This window comes from Somniosus microcephalus, chromosome 9 (genome assembly GCF_052327205.1).
Source record: "Somniosus microcephalus isolate GS21.2 chromosome 9, FLI_Smic_1.0, whole genome shotgun sequence".
Taxonomy (NCBI): Eukaryota; Metazoa; Chordata; class Chondrichthyes; order Squaliformes; family Somniosidae; genus Somniosus; species Somniosus microcephalus.
In genome coordinates this window covers 28,571,333-28,591,583 of record NC_140995.1, presented here as the reverse complement: position 1 = coordinate 28,591,583, position 20,251 = coordinate 28,571,333, and the positions used below count along the sequence as shown (strand labels likewise).

Below are 20,251 nucleotides of genomic sequence, written 5' to 3'. Positions count from 1 at the left end.
CAGCGATGCCCACATCCCTTAAACGAATAAAAAATGTTTTAAAAATTACTTATTGAAGGAAAGAGTTGCCTGATTTTAAAACTTGGTTTTTGTGCATTACCTGCACTGACAAATAAATAACATTTTAGCAGGAATGAACATGACACCTTGATCTGTTTTCATACAACTAAATGCTAAAAACCTCAGTAACAGTTTGTACATCAGCACAGCATGCCCATACTGAAAAGATTGTGTTAAACTGAGTAACTCCCATGCTCCCTGGACGAGTCAGTTAACAGGTGAAACCCATAAAAGTCAGTCTGATTTTGACATCTACTGTAAGGAATTTTTAAAAATGTTATATGCTTCATTATTTTTTCCTTCCCACTTCCTGTTCCACGCACCATGCTTATGTGGAGGTATGGAAAGAAGGTCTGCTCTGAGGCCCCAAATAATGTTATTCTATATCTGGCCACTAGGGGAGCATGTGAGAGCATCCCATAGTCAGAAGATAGATACAGATGAAGAGGGACATTCAACCCATCTTAGCTCATCCATCTACAAAGGTCTTAATGCCCCCACCACTGTATCCAACTATTAAATGATTCAGAGGTTTTTCCTCTACTTCTCTACCCAAATGTTCATTCTGCAGTATAGATTGAAATAATTTTTCGAATCTACCTTTTCTACAACATTTAATATCATATACACCAATAAGCCCAAGTTCAGCTTTAGCACTCTGCCATCAGGGATCATTCTTGTGACTTTTCTTGAACTGCATCCAGGGCTTGAATGTCTCTTGTGTCTGAGTGACTAGAAGTGGATACATTATTCAAAGTGCTGTCTGACAGTTTAAGTGTGACTCCTCTACTATTTGGTTTTGGGTAATATGTTCACCACTCTATTGGTTTTGTTGATTGCTGCTTCCAAGTGAATGGACATGTTGAGGATCAGGTCTGTTAAGACCCATAGACATCTTTCAACTTGACCCTTAGCTACTTTGTTACCATTTATGGAGCATTTATATCACATTTTTTCCCCAATGTGCAGTACTTTACACTTGCCGTAATTAAATTTTATCATCCTATTGTTCTGCTCACTTATGTATTTAGTCCAACTCATTGTATCCAAATACTTGCAGTGCTTCTTTCTTGTGCAACTCCATTCACGGCAATCCATCTTTATCCTTAGCCTTTATCCTTCACCTTCATTCTGCCCACTGTTTGAGGCTTCCTGCCTTCTAATAATGGGGCTAGTTAAAGCTACCAACTCCAGACCACTTGCCCAACCTACTCTTTGCTGCACTGATCTTCACCTTTGCCTGCGTCCCATCCTTCTTCCACTGTCCCAACCCACCTCTGACCCCACTAGTGAATCATCAATCACCACCCTCCTCTATATCACTCTTCTGAATGCTTGCTCCCTTGCGAGCAAAGACCTCACCGTGACCTTGTCATAGGTAAGTAGAGGCATCCTGGTGCAGACAGAAACCTGGCTTATGGATGGTGACTCATTTGCCCTCACTAAAGTCTCCCTGCCTGGCTATAGGTTTCAGCACCTGCCATGCCCAAACTGCCATCACAGTGTATATACCTTGCCGAGTATGACTTTGTCTGCTTGCCTTCTACTCTGGCAATGTCATCACCTTGCATTTTGTTGTCTTTCAACTCTCCTGCTCTCACTTAAAATCCTCCTCATGAAATGCCTGGCCAAGCCCAGTGCTGACTTCCTCACTGAGACCTCTTCACTTAGTATTTGTACCGAGCGACTCCTCAGCATTGGTGATTTTATCTAAATTTCCCATCTTTCCATCTTCTCTGCTCTCCTACACTCACTTAATCTGCCCCTTCATATTGTTAAGACCCACATAAACACTGAGACATTGGGGCAGTAATTCCTCCCCAAACGCGTGAGTACGGAAGGGGTACTCACGCGTCTGGCCGGATGAAATGCCGGTTTTCAGCATGCACAGCGCATGCGCTGAAAACCGGCATTTCCTCTCCTCTAACCCAAGAGGTGAAGAGGCTAGCGCGTGCACTGTAGGGGGCAGCGCGTGCATCTTGGATTTCCTCTGTTTTGGGGGATTTGCGCATGTGTAAAGGCCTCCGGTCTTTACGCTTGTAAAAAGCACACGTAAGTATTTATTTTTACAGGTAAGTGGTGTTTTAGTGTAATTTAGAATTTTTTTTTCCACAGGTTTATTATTTTAAAGAATCTACAATAAGGTAAGTTTAGTTTTAGACCCTTTTTATTAAAAATTTCCTTTTTTCAAAAAAAAAAATTATTGTTTAAATTATTTTTTTAAACTTATTTATACTTAATTTAATGATTGGGATGTTTTTTAATTTTTTATTTAAAGTTTAAATAGTGTTTTGGGCCCCCGTAGTTTTCATGAGTTTGACAGTTCTTACTCTCAAACTCATGAATGAACCTTCCCCTCCCCTGATTGGTTGTACAGTGCTCACCTGATCCCAGCCAGCACATCGCACTAACTACGCCGCTGGATCAGGTAAGCACTGCGCGCTGACATCTGAACCGGGCCTGTCACAGGAAATGCAAGCAGGCCCGGGCTTCAGATGTCAGCGCGCAGGGTGAGTGCAGCTCGGGGGCTTGCACGCGCGGCAAGCCCCCGACACCAAGTTCTGGGCCAATATGATCTTAAACTTCTTCTAGACAAAGCTCCAAGCACAGTTTTGTATATAGAACAAGATATAATTAATAATAAATCTTAACAATAATACAAGCCAATAACTATGCCAAAACATCTTCCTCAGGGATGGGAGGAACCAAAATCCCCCCTTCCCACATTCCAAACCCACGGGTTTGTTACAAACAAACTCTCATTTACATCAATTAGCACCTCCCTTGAATTCGCCAACTCTTGCAGTCTCTGCACTTCCGAGGTCTCAATCACAGACAAGGCTCTCTCTGATCATTCCTTGTGTCTTTTAACCCACATTCTCCTGCCTTCGTGAAGCTTCACTACTCTCACCAACCAGCCTTGGAAAAAATTTTCCCCAGCTCCCTCACTAATTCGCTCTCTAATTCCCAACTCTCTCTCCACTGGCTGTCTATCGAAACAATAGCTGTACCACTGTTGACCTGTTCAACTGCACCCTTGCTTCTGCCTACAACACCTTAATTTGCAGCAAATCACCCACTGGCTCCCACCTCTCCTTGTTACAGCTCCCATGTTTACTCCTGTAAGTCTGATGGCTGCAAACACAAGCATGCCTGGTCGAACCACTCATCATCAGATCTGGCTTGTCCATGTTAAGCACTGTTATGTATCTTCAGTCAAATCCTCAGACTTCGCCAGGGTCATCCTGGAGGGTAAAGGCAACCCTCAGCACCTTTCCTTCATTATAGACAGCCTCCTCAGTTACATTTCCCCAACCCCTTCCCTCTCACCTCGAACATCAAGTGCAAAGAGCTGATTAATTTCTTTGGGGGAGAAATTGAGTATAGCCCCGTTTGGGGCGCCAGCCTCGCCAGGGCGCTAAAAGTAGTGCCCCGGAAACATTCGCGCCCCCGTACCAGAAATTGAGTTGTTGCGCCCCAAAGGGAAGCACGGCGCTACTGGAGGCACCCCGCATCCCTCTTGGGGCGCTGCAAGTGAATATCGTGGCGCTACATGCCACAGCGCCACGCGCTGCGGCACGTCGTGCTGCGGTATTGCAGGCCTTCCTCCCCTTCTTAAAGGGGAGGGGCCTTGTGCAGCGCAATCTGGGGCCCAGCTGGGCCCCCGAGGATCGGGAGTGCAGGCAATAGAGCCCGGCATCGAGGAGAAGTGCCGGGCTCTTGGAGCGCAGCCGGCACTCCGCGGGGGGGGGGGGGGTTCAGGAGGCCGGGGACGGGAGCGTAGGCAGGTGCTGGCAGGCGGCCAACAACAAAAATGGCCGCCCCGCACCTCGCCTTTAATTTGCGCCTCCCCGGCCGCAGGTAGGCCCCCCTGAACCCGTCGGACATAGCGTCCGGCGGTAAATCAGGGGGCGCTGCCAAATATCATTGGCAGCGGCGCAGCGCTAACGGTTAGTGCCACCACTAACGTCCCGCGGAATTTAGCGGGAGGCGTGGGCAGTGCCGCGCCTGGGCGCCAGTTGGCTTGCGACCCACTTCGCGCCCTCTTAAGGCACTAACGGGTGGCGCAACCTACTGAATTTCTCCCCGTTTGTCTCTTTGTCTCTACCTCCTCTCTTTCCCCACATTCCCTCACCTGCTCTACAATGAGCCCTTGTTACTCTGCAGTTTCTCTCTATCTCCCCTGTTTTTTTCAAGCTCATCTCTTCCATAAAGTCTATCTCCGGCTCCTGGGACCCCTCCCCATCAATTCCTAACCGCCCAATTACCTCTCTTGACCTGCATGCTTGCAGACATTTTCAATAACTCCTTTTGCTGAGACGTTGTCACATTCCCTTTCAAAACTGGCATTATTAGCCCCCTTCTCAATTAGCCTGCCCCTGATCCAGGTACTCCATCATGTTGTTGCCTCTTGGCTCCATGGCCATCTCTCCAAAACTCCCTGTTCAAATCCCATCAGTCCCTCTTCTGCACTGCTTATAGCCTGAGCCCGCTCTGGCCAATCTCTGACTGTGACTGTGGTATATTATCCCTCATTGTCTATCTCAACCTTCTCGTGGTAGTTGAGACAGTTGGCCATGGAATCCTCTAACATTGCTTTAACTCCACTGTTGGGTTCTGTGTGAATGCCCTCCATATCCATCCACTCTTATCTGCCCTAATGCAACCATGACCACCTCTGTGCTATTGAGCTGCCTGACATTAAGTTATGCATGTTAAAATGTTCTCCAACTGAACACCAGGAAAGCCAAAACCATTATTTGCAGCCCCCACCTTGGCTATACATTCCATCACCAGTCTTGCCTACACCACTCCATTGCCATCAACACCATCCCCTTCCCTAGCCACATGCTCAAGCTGAAGAATATCATGCAAAATCCTGGCATCCTGTTGGACCCAGAATTAAGCTGGAAACTCCATATTATCCATCGGCAAGACACCTTGGCCTAGAAATTCAGTGCCCTTAGCACCGATTTTGCGGCGCTAGAGGGCCTAGCGCTGCAATTGGCGCCGGTTCCTAAATTGCCTGGGGCCCTTCCGCGGCGGTAGACTGGTAGCGCTGCGCCGGCACCGATGACGTCATCGGTGTGCGCAGCGTCCCGGTTGCCGTGGTAACCCGGCCCCAAGCCGAAATTCAGTTGCGGCCGCCTCGCCAGTGGCAGCCGCAACTAAGACTCCGGCAAACGAGTGTTGCCGGAGTCTGCGCCGGCGCTTTAAGGAGGCGCGGCGGCCGGCCGCTTTCCCACCGGCCGCCTGCCCGCAGCTCCCTCCCCGGACTTCTCCCCCCCACCCCCCGGAACAGATGCAAGCCCGGCACTTGTCCGAGGTGCCGGGCTCATTTTTGAAGAGATTTGCGCGGGCCGCGGCCGGGTGCAGGCAGCTCCTCCTTAACGGAAGGAGGAGGCCTGCACTTCCCGAGCCTGCCGCACCGCAGCGGGCGCCGCAGCGCCGGAATAGCGCCGCAATGCGGCGCGTTGCGCCAGTTTTCAGGCGCTAAAACCCTTCAGTAGCGCCGGCAGCCGTTTGGGCGCGGCGCTACTGAATTTTTGGCACGCGCAAAGGGACTTAGCGCCGGCGCTAACTTCCGGCGCTAAAGCCCTGGCGCAGCGCAAACTCAATTTCTAGGCCCTTACTTCTGCCTTGGCAACATCATCCTCCTCAGCTCTTCTGCACTGTATCCCCATCCATGTCACCTCCAGACTCAATTTCTCCAATGGCCTCCTTGCTAGACACCCATCTTTCACCTTGTATAAATTCCAACTTGCTCAAATCTCAGCTGTTTCTATACTGCTCCACACGACATCCTGTTCAACCATCATCTCCATCCTTATTGATCTACATTGACTCCCTATCCCCCCAATATGTTCAATTTCAAATTCTTGTCTTCAATTCCCTGACCTCACCAGCCTTACCTCTATGGCTGACTCCAGCCTCATCTCCACGACATGCTGTACAAATCTCACCTTTTGTGCATCCTCCCTCCTTTTACTCCATCATTTGTAGCACAGCCTTCAGCTACTGTAGCTACACTCTCTCTTTCCTCCTTTAAAAGCCATTTTTTGACCAAGCTTTCCCTCAGCTCTTCCAATTTTCCCTTCCTGCCATCAATTCCTTTTTTTGTTTTTGTCTGTTTATCTTCTTCTTCCCCCACCCAGTGAAATTAATTGGGATGTTTCCTTCATTAAAGGCGTTGGCCTTGAAACTCCTGGGTCAGGAGTGGGACAGTATAGAAACATAGAAGATAGGAGCAGGAGTAGGCCATTCGGCCCCTCGAGCCTGCTCCGCCATTCAATGAGATCATGGCCAGAAACCAGCTCTTCTGGGATTCTGCCCTTTTTACAGACCAAAATAAAACTAGTTATAAAAAAAGATCTATTGTTGACTGAATCTATGTTAACTAGGGATGAAAACTACAGGAAGCTTTGGTTTATCCGGAGGTTGTATGTCCGGAAACCTCGATCTACCGGCAGAAATTGGGAGCTGTTTCGTTAGGTTTTTTTTCTTCTCGTGGCTTTTTTTTTCTTCTCGTGGCTTTTTTTTCAACAGTCAGGCTCTGGAAAGTCTCTCTGAAGCTGTTGCTAAGCTACAGAGACGCTTCCAAGGTACGGGCCGAATGTTTGAAGCTGTTGCTAAGCAACAGTGTTTGTTGTCAGATACGGAGATGAAAACCTCCGTATGCTTCAACATTAACGCTGGTATGTCCGGCAGTTTTGATAGATCGGCAACAGCTCAGTCCCGTCGGTGCCGGATATAACAAAGTCTCCTGTATGTGGGTTTTCTATAAAGCCATTTCTATAAACTGAACCTTTCAGCAAATGATCAAGAAGCTGGAGAAGGTTGCTTGCTGCGGAAAAGCACACAATCAAAAGCTGGAGACAGCAAATATGGTCAACAAATTTACATATATCACCACCCTACTGAAAAATGCTCATAAGTCTTAATGTACATGCAAATTCCCCAAATCATAAAACAGGGGCAATTTCATCTGCACTTACCTACACAGCTTGGTATTGTATCATTCCATTGTGCCAAGCCATTAGGCACAGCCTGACATCGAATAGCCTTTGAGCCTTGGAGGTGATATCCTGGGTTGCATTCGAAACGAATAATAGAACCTGCAGAAAACTCTGAACCTATTCTTCGGCCATATCTGGGCTCAGGTACAGAGCTGCACTGGGTGGCACTCATGCGGGGAACAGCTAGAAAGAAAAATACGAATTAGTCTAAACTCTTCAGTAATAAAAAATGATCCAGCAGGGAGCAATATTTTATGCACTGGAGTTTTCTACTAAGGTGCTACATCTGATGTACAAATTGGATACATCAATATAAGTCAACATTTGTACTGCAAAGCTGAAAAAAATGCTATAATATAAATGCGTGAATCTAACAGTTCATAACTCTCCTCTCCCAGGTATTTCAAATTTATCCCTGAAGGACTTATGGGTTTTCATTCTCCGAGAAGCAAATATTGCAATTATTTTCTCAAATTGATATTTTGCAAGCACGTAATGTGAAATATTACAGAATGAAACAATCTATGGAGCACATCAAATGCTTCTGTTTATAAAACACCAGGAACAAATGAAAAATTAACTTCTATTTTCTCTCTGCTGGTGCATTCTTCCTCATAACATATCCATAGAAAATCAACTTACATCTTCCCCCATCCTTTTTAAATTAGTTTTTCACCCTTTATATGTTCCTGCTGGGCCATATGCCATTCTCGTACTGAAAAAGTTGCCAAAAAAATCCATAGGCCATGATCTCAGCGGTTACATTGGCATTGCACCACTTAACGCCCTCCAGTGCTCACCCTGCAAGGCCAGTGGAATGGCACCTAATTGTCATGGTGCAGATGGGTGCCCGTGCCCCATGCAGCTCGAAAGTCAGTTGCCTGCCCACAGTGAGGTAAGAGACATCAAGAATGTATTTTTTTAATTGGGCATTCTTTAGCGCGCCAGGCCACCTGGGATCCACTCACGTTCATCTGCAGGCTGGTAGTTGTGAACTGATGAACTGGCATCCAATACTATATCAGGTCCCACACGAGCCTGGGAAGCGGGTATTCCCAGCACAAGGAGTCCTTGCTGTTGGTTCTGTGCATTGCCCCAATTTGACTTGTAAGAGGCAGGAAGAAGTTTCACTGTTACAAGGCAGGCCAGAAAAATCACAGAAACAGCAGAGGCCCGGTGCCAGCAGGTACTTGCTACTTCCCAGTGGGTTCTGCCAGTCTTCTGCCAAAGTTGCAGCGTAAGTCCAGCGGATACACCCCAAGGATATTTAGGGCCAGTGATGCAGATGATCTTCGTTCAAATGCCTGCCAATGCACCACCACTGTAGTCAATGTTCCCTGTAAGCTGTGCTTTGTTCTGTGCAGCCTGCTTCTTTTAATGCGTGGTCCCTTTAAATTTCTGTGCATGCGCGGTATTTACAATGTAAAAGCCGGTGAGCGACCTGCGTGGGACCTTTTCCATTGCTGTACGGCTTAGCGGGAACATTGACTGTAATGTGTGTGAGTGCAGCCACTGTTGAGTTACTCTCTTGATTTTCTTTCCCTGCAGGGATGTATCGTGTCTCTGCTCCCTGGCTCCATGCGGTGCCAGTTGCAGTCAGAAACTCACCATCTGGTACATCTGAATTCATAAACCACAAATCCGCAGCACGGCACATTCCTGTGCTAATGTGCTATATCACTAAATTGCCATTCATTTTTTTTTTAAACTTTGAATCAAAATCTTCAGAAGGCAAATAAAATATCTCAAAATATGCACTAAATAATTACAACTTAGGAGAGATACTTCCATTGATATCATCGTATTTGATTTTGGTTCCCCCAGTGGTCTCATGTATTGATCTCACTACTCAGTGCATTCCTCACACAGACCAGTGGGCCCCAGTTCTATTTGCAGCCTGTGGCTTAGCTGATCTCAACTTGGGCAGGAGTTGGGGTGCTCTAATTGGCCTTGGCGCCCTGGGCTAAAATAAATAATCTGCAGCCAGGGTTCTTCCACTTATCCAGCAACAAGATCAGGCTTGACTGTGATCATGTCAATAGATAATAACGTTCCAAATCTAACTGTCTAAGATCACACATGAAGAATGACTACTTGGCCAAGGTACTGAAGGACTGCTGGCACTTGTGGGAATTGTAACCCAGCAACACTCACCATCTTTAGGAGAGGAGGAGAGAAAATGGGGGAAAATAAAGACATTTCCTCAGAGCTACTCCCAATTTGCCACCGTAAAGCCCCTGGAAGTGCGGCGGAATCTCCATTTACACGTGTAAACAAAATTTTTGCTACACTTCTGGCAAAGTTACCTGCAACAGAGCGGGACCAGCTCCAAGGAAATACCCAGCCACAGATTCCTCTTACTGGATACATTTAACCTCAAAACTAACCTACTCCACATTTCGGAGTCATTTCTCAATACTGTGCAGTTGAAGTACATTAAATATATTTTCTCAAAAAGGACAATTGCAGAGCAATGGGGAAAGAGAAGTAGAGTGGGGCTAATTGGTCGCTCTTTCAAAGAGCCAGCACAGGCCAAATGACCTCCTTCTGTGCTGTAAGATTTTATGATTCTTTGAATTTTCACAGAGATGAGTGCTTTCCATCCAATAAATAAGTCCTATAACTTGTTTGCCTGTTCGGTGTACTTAGTTTAATTTCAGCAGTGCCAGCCATGAGAAACAGTTACCTAACTGTGGCTTACAGCTGCATACAGTACAAAAAGAACATTCTAAAATCCCTTTGAAACAAAGGACGCGACCTTGCCAGCCCGGGGGAGGCGGGTTTAGAGGTGGGACTGCCAGGAAAATGGCAGAATCGGGGGGTGGGTACCCAACCGTCCCCAACCTGTCTCCGTGCCATCTTCCCAGGAGGCGGGTAGCCGACGCGTGCCAGGTCCCGTCTCCTGGAGGCGGGAAGGGGATTACAGCCTAGTTATGTCTAGTTAATTTCGCGAGCGGCGCAAACATCGCCGCGCCCGGGCGCTAGTTGCTTTGCGCCCCATTAGCGCCCTCTTAAGGTGCTAATGGGAGGCGCAAACCAACTGAATTTTTCCCCCATGAGGTATAGAGCAAGCACATAGAGAAGTAAGTGAGCATGAATAAAAGCGGGGTAATTCTACTATCTGCTACTTCCAACACTATCAGGGAGTGCGGATCGGAGAACCAGAACTAAATTATTGTAACTCACGCTCCCAGTGAGCACGGCTCACCTTTGGGAGCACAGAATCACAGAAATACCCCGAGCATTACATACTGCACAGACAGCATGGCTAGAACTGTAGAGGGAAGCTGGAGAATGTGGATGCAACGCAGTCTGGGGGGGGATGCGTAGGACAGCACTGGACATGGGGTGAGGGAGAACGTGGATTTATAAAGCAACAAAACATAGGAATGTGGGAGATCCCAACAGAAAGACAGAGCTGTGGGATTGGCAGAAAAAATTGAGAGATCAATTGTAATCTCGTGAAAAATCAATTGGTTCCCAGCTCCTATTTGGGAACAAAAGTCTTGTTTAACAAGACTTACACTGTGCTCATGGGCACTTGTTAGGAATATGCCATTTCCTTACTGATAGAAACCATAAGGCTCAGTGTTCGACACTTCTTGAGGGAGTCATTTTTGTATGCTTCATTCGCTACTAATGAAATAGGTATTGAAAATATATCCAACATCACTGGCAAATCCTACTGATATTGATCAAATTAGCAACCTCCGGAAATTCACCAAGTCCCACTATGAATTTGACAGTTGTGATCCATATGCCGGGCATGGATTTGGAATAATGCAACTTTTTCCTGCCACAGTTTTGTAGAATGGAGCCTCTCAACAACTACAAATTATATTGTTGTAAAGGTCACACTTTTCACTTTGGGTCTATGAGGTCACAAGAAGTCAGAATCAGAAAACAATGCTGTTTTCGACATCAACTATCCTTTAGTAAATGTTACATACTGCAGTGAGATAAAATTGAAAGCAGTACAGTGTAAAAGTGAATGCCAAATAAGGTCAACCTGGAATGGAAGGTGATAAATAAAATGATTGACTTTCCAGTCCAGAATATTGTGCTCATTTATTTTACAGCTGCTATTCTCAAGGGCATTTACAAGCCTCGCAAATCGGCATGGGCACTAATTCCTTCCTGTGCCTGTTTGCAAGGAGTCATAAAATTAGATGGAAGGAATCGTAAAATCAAGCAGAAACAGCCCGGATATTTATCATTGCTAATGAGGATTGATGGACAAATGTGCCCGTGAAATTTCTTATTACTTCTTGTTCCTAAACATTTGTTATTAGCCAAGAACAAACAATTGTAGTTGCAGCAGCTCAAAGGCTCTCCCGAGTCCAATTTCCTCTGCTTTAAAAACTGTTTCCTCTGCTCAAAAAACTGGAATGCTGCATCAATTCCAGCATAGCGCTGCTGCCAAGGGCCCTCAGCCCTCTTGTTAAGGCCTTACCCATTCTCCAGCACTTGACTGGTACTCCGGCATGGCAAGAGAGCCCCAGGTGGGCAGAGCAAACGCTTCAAGGACACCCTCAAAGCCTCCTTGAAAAAGTGTAACATCCCCACCGACACCTGGGAATCCCTGGCCCAAGACCGCACAAAGTGGAGGAGAAGCATTCGGGAAGGCGCCGAACACCTCGAGTCTCTTCGCCGGGAGTAAGCGGAAACCAAGCGCAGGCAGCGTAAGGAGCGCACGTCAACCCAAGCACCCCACCCACCCGCCCCCTCAACCACCGTCTGTCCCACCTGTGACAGAGACTGTAGGACCCACATTGGACTCATTAGTCACCTGCAAACTCATTTTTAATGTGGAAGCAAGTCATCCTCGGTTCCGAGGGACTGCCTAAGAGAAGAGAGGTTACTGCAAACAGGTGCGAAGAAGCAGCACTTACGGTTAAGGAGAGATTTAATTGAGGTGTTCAAAATTATGAAAGGTTTTGATAGAGTAAATGAGGAGAAACTGTTTCCGCTGGCGGGGTGGTCGGTAACCAGAGGACACAGATTTAAGGTAATTGGCAAAAGAACCAGAGGGGAGAGGAGCAATGTTCTGGCCTTGCAGCGCTCCAGGGATCCCGTGTAGCCGGCTTGCTGGCTGTTCAATGCAAAAACCGCGCAGGCCTGGTATTTTGAATGGCCCGTACAGCCTCTTAAAGGGGCCGCGGGGCACCAACATATTTAGAGGGGACATTGGAGATTAGGAGAATATTTTTTACGCAGCGAATTGTTATGATCTGGAATGCACTATCTGAAAGGGGGGTGGAAGCAGATTCTATAGTGACTAGTACTGAATATATACTTGAATTGAATATATACTTGAAAAGGAAACATTTGAAGGGTTATGGAGAAAGAACCGGGGAATAAAATTATTGGATAGCGCTTTGAAAGTGTCAGCACATGCACGATGGGACAAATGGTCTCTATCTGTGCTATATGATTCCATGACTTACCAAAAGCACTCTAATAAGAACTTAGCAAAATCTAGTTAGAATTTGTCCACAAAAATGAATGTTTGATGACAGGCACTTTGTTAATGAAAACCAATTGTTTAAACAAGGTGGAAGGTTTAGTGCAGTAAAATTGTTCAATTTTCAATCATGTATTTATTATTCTCATTACCTTACTGGGTACATATCTCTGCTGAATAAATTTATGTCTCCTTGACAACAGGGAAGATTGCAGGCCAAAAAAATTAAAGTTACAATTGGCTGTGAAACAGTGAGGTTTCTCGTGATCTCTCGCTGTAACTTTGGCAGGAGCGCAATGGATCCCCCAGAGAAACAAAATAAAATCATTGTAAAAAAAATGCTTTCATATTAATATTCTGGTATATACAATAATTGCAGATATGTCTGTTCTAATGTTAATTTTACTTTTGAGATGATTGCTGCTGATGGATTTACTTGCTTTGATTGGTTCAATCTGATGAAGCCATGTTCAGTTGCAGTAGCTTAAGGTGAAAAATTAATCGCCTAAATGAGAAAGCTCTTGGAGAAGGCAGAAAAAAGATTACCAAGTAGGAATACGAGGAAAGATGACTTACCAAAACCTGAATCATCAAAACCAACAGGACTGTTTGGCATTCCAGCTAATCTGTGGCTACATGAAAGAAGCTATATCTTTAGTAATTAGAAATGAGGTCAGAGGCTCAACCTGAAAGCATACCAGTTCTACTTTGAACTCTGCCAAGCACAGATTGCAACCTTGAAAACTGAATTTTAATATTAGTACTGGGCAAACCCCATTGAAAGCTGCGATAGTGCATGATTTAGATTGTGTTGACTATACTAAGCAGTTGTCTTTCAATGCAGAAGACCTTGATAACTATGCATCTATATTTGACTGAAATGATTAGAATTTTTACTGTGATCATTGAAATTAAACGTTATAATGTTGATAACTCTGTTATTTAGATTATTGTTAAATAAAGTATTTATTAGCAGAACATTGGGTTATGTAGCATGTCCTTGAGGTTTTCTAATATAGTAAGAATTAATAGTAAACCTTTGCAATACTGCATTATACTCACATTAACCACTGGTTGTACAATTTTCTTCCAGCAAGCCAGTTCATGCACAATAATTCCCAAGTAAAATGGCATCATATATAAAACCTTGGGCATAAATATATTAAATCCCAATTCAATTCTTCTGATGGGATTTCTGATCCAATTCTTCCTACATATTTAATATTCATTCCAAGATGCAAATAATCCAAGTTACATCAATTAGCAACATTTAACAGACTGCAAAAACTACTGAACACAGGAGAGGACAAGATTTCTTCTGCACCCTATTGTATTAAAATCATCAACCTTCTTTATAAATAGAGCCAAAGTCCTGGTGAATGGTGAACAATCTCTGCACAAAGCATACAAAAAGCCAACACATTAAGTGAGTGCAGCCAATCTGCAAATGAAGACCTTCTTTAGCTTGTTCAGCAAAATTAATGAACACCACAGTGAAAACATCAATGCAGATTTTGTGCAGGGTGTAATCAATCACAAACTGTGATCGGAGTAAATCACAAGAAATTAAAGAGCCATTATTAACTCTAATTAGCTCAGTGAAATATCGATGCATGGTTGTCATGGTCTTCTTTCATTGAAAGACAACTTCTTTGTTTTCAACTTATTTTTCGGTACTGCCCTCCTCGGTCCATGTATCTAATGGATCAAGGGACAGGTAGGTAACCTGCACAACAAACCTCTGCCAATGCTGCTCTAAGACAGCTGCTATAAGGTGTTTAGCCTCCTGCTAATATTCCTTTCTTCTTGTGAAGAGCCTTAACACCTCTACAGCGAGACCAGGCTGAAGTCAGGAACTCAGAATTGACGTGGTAAATCTAGATGCCCCCCAATCCGGGGTGCAACATATGAGTGTTCCAAAACATTATGTCACCATACCATCGGCCAGCACATTCTTCATTAACATTTTCTCCATGTTAAAGCCAACAGCTGAATCTTAATGTTCTGTAACTAGCTTTGGAGGCTGTGGTACAATAAGTATGTGGCTTAGCACCAAAATCTGTTCCAGCAAAAGTTTGGTTTGTAGACAATAAAAAGAGAAAATTTTCAATGGATCCAAATCAAATTTAAGGTTGAGACTGCTTTCATTGACCCAAATGACCAGCTCTCAGGCTCAGTCCCACAATTCACAGATTATGGTGTTGAGCTATGATTTTACTTGTACTACAGCCACTGGCTTCTGAACTAACAATTCAGATATGGGCTCAAGTTGAGTAGAACACAGTTCACCTGAGGTTGAACTGACCTAGAAAAACCAAATTGATTTGCTCCATCCCCAAAGTTGGTATGCAGGATTATGCACAACTTTCTTTTAATATTTCTTTTTGTTGCTTGAATGTTGAATTTAGTTTTGCTCATTGTAGGGTTAAGGCTCATCTCTGTTTGAGACCAGTATATCTCAACTGCATTACTCATTTCAACATTAATTATACAAAGGTTAGACATGAAACCAAAAGGAACAGGAAAGTTCCAGGTGCTCAGAGAGATGACGTGAATTACTTTGGAAAGGCCACATAGGGTAAGCAAATGATGAAGTGATAGAAATCTTTTTGACAGCTGTTCCTGTCGAAAAATGTACTTTACCTTTTTTCCACCACTGGAGACACCTTGGCAAGCGCCAATGATTTGCAAGATAAAAAAATCATGTCGCTGGAGACTGTCACACACGTACTACTCATGACTATGAATGGATCTTCTGGCAAGGTGCAGCTCTTACAATTGCTGAAGCAAAATGAAATCGTCCCCAGAGAACTCAAGCTGCTCTATAAGAATATTATGCACCATCTAAGACCCATCTCACACTTTGAGAAAATCAATCAATTTGAATCCTTTACCTTGATAAACAAAGTGGAAACCTCTGGATGATGCTCCACTCTTAGCGCTGAACCTAAGCAAAATCTTGTTTGATGTGGCCAGAGGCAAGGTCTCTCCTGAGGAAGGAAAATATTGAGGGTACAGAACATGGTTATTTCGTATAATAAACAGGCCTAAAGCATAAATTTGTTCCTGTGTTTACTTAATAAAAAGGCCTGTCACTGGATAATAAGCTACTGTAAAATGTAACATTTAGGCAATAATAGATCAGAAACTGCTATATGCTCATTATGTCAAAATATAAACTCCATTTGCATTAGAAATTAGGACTGGTGATGTCCAAGCATTTAAAAGAATAGCAAGCAATTCCCAGTGCTCGGTGAGGATAAGATTGGATGAGGCTGTGACATGAGCCCAAGTGAAATAATCCACTCACTGCCAAAGTTCATAGCTGAAGAATGGTCAGTTGGCCAAGGTACCACAGGCGGTCAGTGACCATGGCTCTAGACACCAGCTTGAGCCACTGCCTTCAGGAAAGGAGAGACAGCTCGAGGGAGAAAATAATAAATGAATGGTAAAGCTAACGTGCCAAAAAAAAAGTAAATGAAGCTCATATTAGCAACAAAAGAATGTGGATGCTTCTTTACATTAAAGTGTCATTTAACTTTTTACAAGCAGTATATTTTATAGAGTAAAATTTTAACAAAAAGCCGCCAGTATAAAAGATATATATATTTTATTAAGGTTGGCACAGTGGCATGGTACAGTGGTTGTGGTGTAGTTAAAGGCTGGCAGCAGCAGAGGCCTGGGAGCAGGTCACCTGCCTGTCCTCTATGCAGGAGATGGTTTGGGATGCAGAGGGAACAGGAGAAGAGGGCACAATCGGTGCTGTGATGTCTCCGTAGCACAGAAAGCACAGTTGTGACACTTTGCCACCTCAGCTGCAACTGTGTGGTCAAATAACAACTGAAGACACAGGGAGGAAGGCAGGGATGATCAAAGGGACAATCATCCTCAAGGAACATGCTTTTGGTGGCCAATCCAGAACATTATTCACACCAATATGAAAGAAGGCCACCGGTCCACCCGCTTGTCTGCAGGTTGCTTGGCTTTGAGGACCGTACAGCATAGAAAATGGAAGAGGAGTTTTGGTTCATATTCAGAACTGTCATTTTGCAGAGTACAATACCATGCTGTGAGGGAAACAATTCTGTGCTGGATCTTTCTCAAGTGACACTGCATGTTTAATTGCATCCATTGATTTAGGTATCTTTTCCATGAAAGTAAGAGCAATCTGATGTCTGATCCAGTATCTGTTTTTTGCTTCAATATGTGGACACTTGGGGGGAAAAATTCGGTTGCTTTGCGCCTCCCCTAAGAGGGAGCTAATGTGGCACAAAGCAACTAGCGCCCGGGCGCGGCGACGTTTGCACCGTTCGCGAAATTGACCAGACATTTTGCGGTGGCGCTAAACACTACCGTCACGATCTCCTGTGCCCGCAGATCGTGAAGTCAGTCGAGCATGCAAAGCCCCGGTAGTGCCCCCGACCAGATATTGAGTAGCGCCCGCTGCCTTACCGCCTGCCGCTAGCAACAACAGGTTGAGGGGAGCTTTTTGCAGTCGGGAAGGGACTGGGGAAACGCTATTTAAAGGCGACCACTTCTTGCCTTTTTTTGTCGGCGACATTTTTGCACCACGTATTCTGAGAGAGCGAGAGAGAGAGAGACTTCTGGAGAGATTCAATGCTGTGTGAAGGAGTTTTGGGTACTGAGCAGCACTTTGCAGGTTCATTTTGATTTTGACCTTCCTTGCATCGATTTAGAAGAGACTATGGGGGCTGCACTCTGAGCTCTTTCCCTGGGCCTCTCCATTGTTCTTTCCAGCAGATTTGATGTACAGGTCTCTCCAGGCCGAGATTCAAGGCTGCAATGAGCAGGGTGTGGATGGAGAGCAAGATTGACCCTCCCCTTTAAGAACTGTCCGGCGCCAGTGTGTTTGTGTTCCATTGCTGACGGACATCACATGAGCTTCGCCAGCGCTCTGAGGTAGCGCCTCGCTCCTCAGCATTAGCACCTTAAGAAAGGTGTGTAGCACCTGATTTAGCGCTCCAATCACCTCCAGGGGCGATAGAAGCCAAGTTTGCAGTTGGAGGCGATAATTAGCGGCAGGCGCTAAACTTTGAGCCCGGCCGATAATTGCGCCCCAAACGGGGCTATACCGAATTTCTCCCCCTTGATGCTGTTTAGCACCAGCTGTCTCAAGTTAGAGGATTTCACTGAGCTCGAATAGAATAAACTAAATTCAGGGGCTGTTGTTGCCACAGCAATAGCTTTTGGAAGACACCGTGGGGGTAAAATTGCTCCTAACGAAAAATGGGAAAATGCCCATTTTACCCAGCAAATGTACTCAGTAACTTAATGCCATTCTTAGAAATTTCATATATCAATACCATATATTTCTACATTTTTTAATGATTGTTAATTGTGGAGAAAATCACATGTTCTCTTAGTTTGCATTAAAGACCGATTTGAATTCGTTTATCAAGTTTGCATATGGCAAAGTGTCACAACTGTGCTTTCTGTGCTATGGAGACAGCACCGCACCAATTGTGCCCTCTTCTCCTGTTTCCTCTGCATCCCAAACCATCTCCTGCTTAGAGGACAGGCAGGCGACCTGCTCCCAAGCCTCTGCCGATGTCAGTCTTTAACTGGTGGGTGAAAAACTCCTCCCCTTTCCCGTTATGGAAACATTTGGCCTCCCTGTGGATCACACCACTGATATTGGAAAATTGAAGGATGCAGGCCCGGTGTTCAACCGCTTCACAGCAAAGCACGTTGCAACTCTGAAATCACTGCGTCAGACCGCACCTGCTGTTTCTGGTTAAGTAAACTGAGAAGTTAAAAAGTTACCTGAGTGTGATCCAGAAAGAGAACTGAGAAGCCTGGCTTGCTGACTGTTTCCATCAAACAGCTCCACTACATCGTTTAGCGCTGTCTGAAAATGTGCAAATTGTCCAAAAACCACTGTAACGATAAAAACAGGAACAGAGGAGATAGATAGAAGCACTGGCCAACATTAGCGTGAATAGCAAGTATTGCTAATCTAACCTATAATACACTTCCACCACTCAAACTCTTTTGTTCTCTCATCTTACTGGACGCTGTTCCGATCACCTTATAGCAGAGGTTTTCAATGGTCGTTTGACAATCTTAGATTTATAAAATGTTAACTTTTCCAGCTCACTTGACCTTCAACTAATGCAGCACCAAATAGAGCCAATTATCACACAGAAAGAAACAACATTTATAGAGCTAATAATGTAGAGTATTTGTCATTCTGCTACAGCACTTACAAATTAAAATCTTGCCTCAACTGTGCAGTGCAGGGACCTTCTCTTGATAAGAATAGCTTAGATTTCCCCTTACTGATTTAATTCTTAAGCTTGTGGTACCAAACATCTGCTGAAAAATAAAAGATCATGCGAGATTTTATAACAGGTGTGGGGATAAACATTGCTGAATAACATGTTTTATACTTTTCATGTGGCAGTGCAGACTCCTGAATGTGTTTTTGCTGCTCAATGGTCTGTCCTTTGCATAATTTATTCAGGGGGAGATGAAAATTACTTTCCTACCCTGCAAATAGTACATGTTAATAATCTGGTTTACATTTCTATTTGCAAGTTTCATTGGTAATGTAAGTGGTTTTTAAACCATTAGCTTGGGAAGGAAGTGAAGCAGTGACTGTGTCGCTGTTACCAGTGGTTGGTGATAACATTGTGTGTTGGCACCAATAATATATTTTTTATATATATATATATATATATACACATACATATAGATATATGCATAGTCGTTTGAGTTCTAAAATGCCACACAGCAAGGAAAGTAAACCAGCTCCTTGACAAGTTATTAAATTATAAATATTGGGGCTACACTTGCCTATAATTTCTTATTCTAATCATCCCCATTAATAGTATTTTCAAAATGGCAGCTATATATTCTGGAGAAATTGAAAGTTACTTCCCATGAGGTAACAGGAGACAGCGGCCTCAAAATTTGTCACGGGCGGTGGCGCAAAATGGTCAGTGCTGGACCGGCCACCTGTTATACACAGCGCCTGATATTCAGTTCCATTGCAGTCAATGGAACTATCAGACGCTGCGTACAACAGGCGGCTGATCCGATACCGCCCGATTTGTGCCGCCGCCTGAGATTAATTTCTACCCCAGAACCTCCTCGAATGGCTTAGCAAGTTTAATCAGTGAGTGAATGAGTCATACAGACAAGGAAGGTCCCACGTTCAAACCACAGTTTATACTGAGCTAGCCAATCTCAGTCAGGGTGCCATTAGGGTGCTACATTTGGTGTCAGTGGCCTTGGGGTTAAGGATGGGAAAACTCAGCAAGGGTTGCAGTTCATAATCGTCACTCAGTAACCCCTGGTAGCTGTGCTCTTGCGTAGATATCAGGTGAGGACAGGATTGGCCTTGTTTGCAATGCCTTTATAGTTGAATAGCCTGCGGGCACTCCATGCCATGGCTGACTTATCTGGATTGGCTACCCAAGACTTGTACTGAAGGGGAACCAGCCCGTGGGAGAAAACTTTAGCAAGGAGGCAATGCTTTTAGGACAGGGAAATTGGAGAGGGGAGAGGATTTTCAAAAAGTGGACAAAATAGCATTCATTTCCCAACAGGTTTATGACACTCAAGATGAAAATAAATGTAATATTGTAACAATAAAAATCTAATATCTTTTATACACTTCTGGGATAAACAGATTAATGGTAAATTATTGAATATGGAATTTACCCCTTTAATAAGTGGGACCTACATA

At 44.5% G+C, this 20,251-nt stretch overlaps 1 protein-coding gene across 1 annotated transcript in view; it reads right to left on the bottom strand.

Annotated features, from left to right (window-relative positions):
• The window catches only part of csmd1b (CUB and Sushi multiple domains 1b), a 1,295,488-nt gene that overhangs the window by 483,846 nt on the left and 791,391 nt on the right, over nucleotides 1-20,251 (bottom strand). Inside the window, exons 27-29 of the mRNA XM_085996460.1 lie at nucleotides 18,325-18,438; nucleotides 15,435-15,530; nucleotides 7,056-7,259 (exon numbers count right to left, since the gene is read on the bottom strand). Of these exons, the coding sequence (XP_085852586.1) occupies nucleotides 7,056-7,259; nucleotides 15,435-15,530; nucleotides 18,325-18,438 (414 nt within the window). The remainder of the gene's footprint in view (nucleotides 1-7,055; nucleotides 7,260-15,434; nucleotides 15,531-18,324; nucleotides 18,439-20,251) is intronic.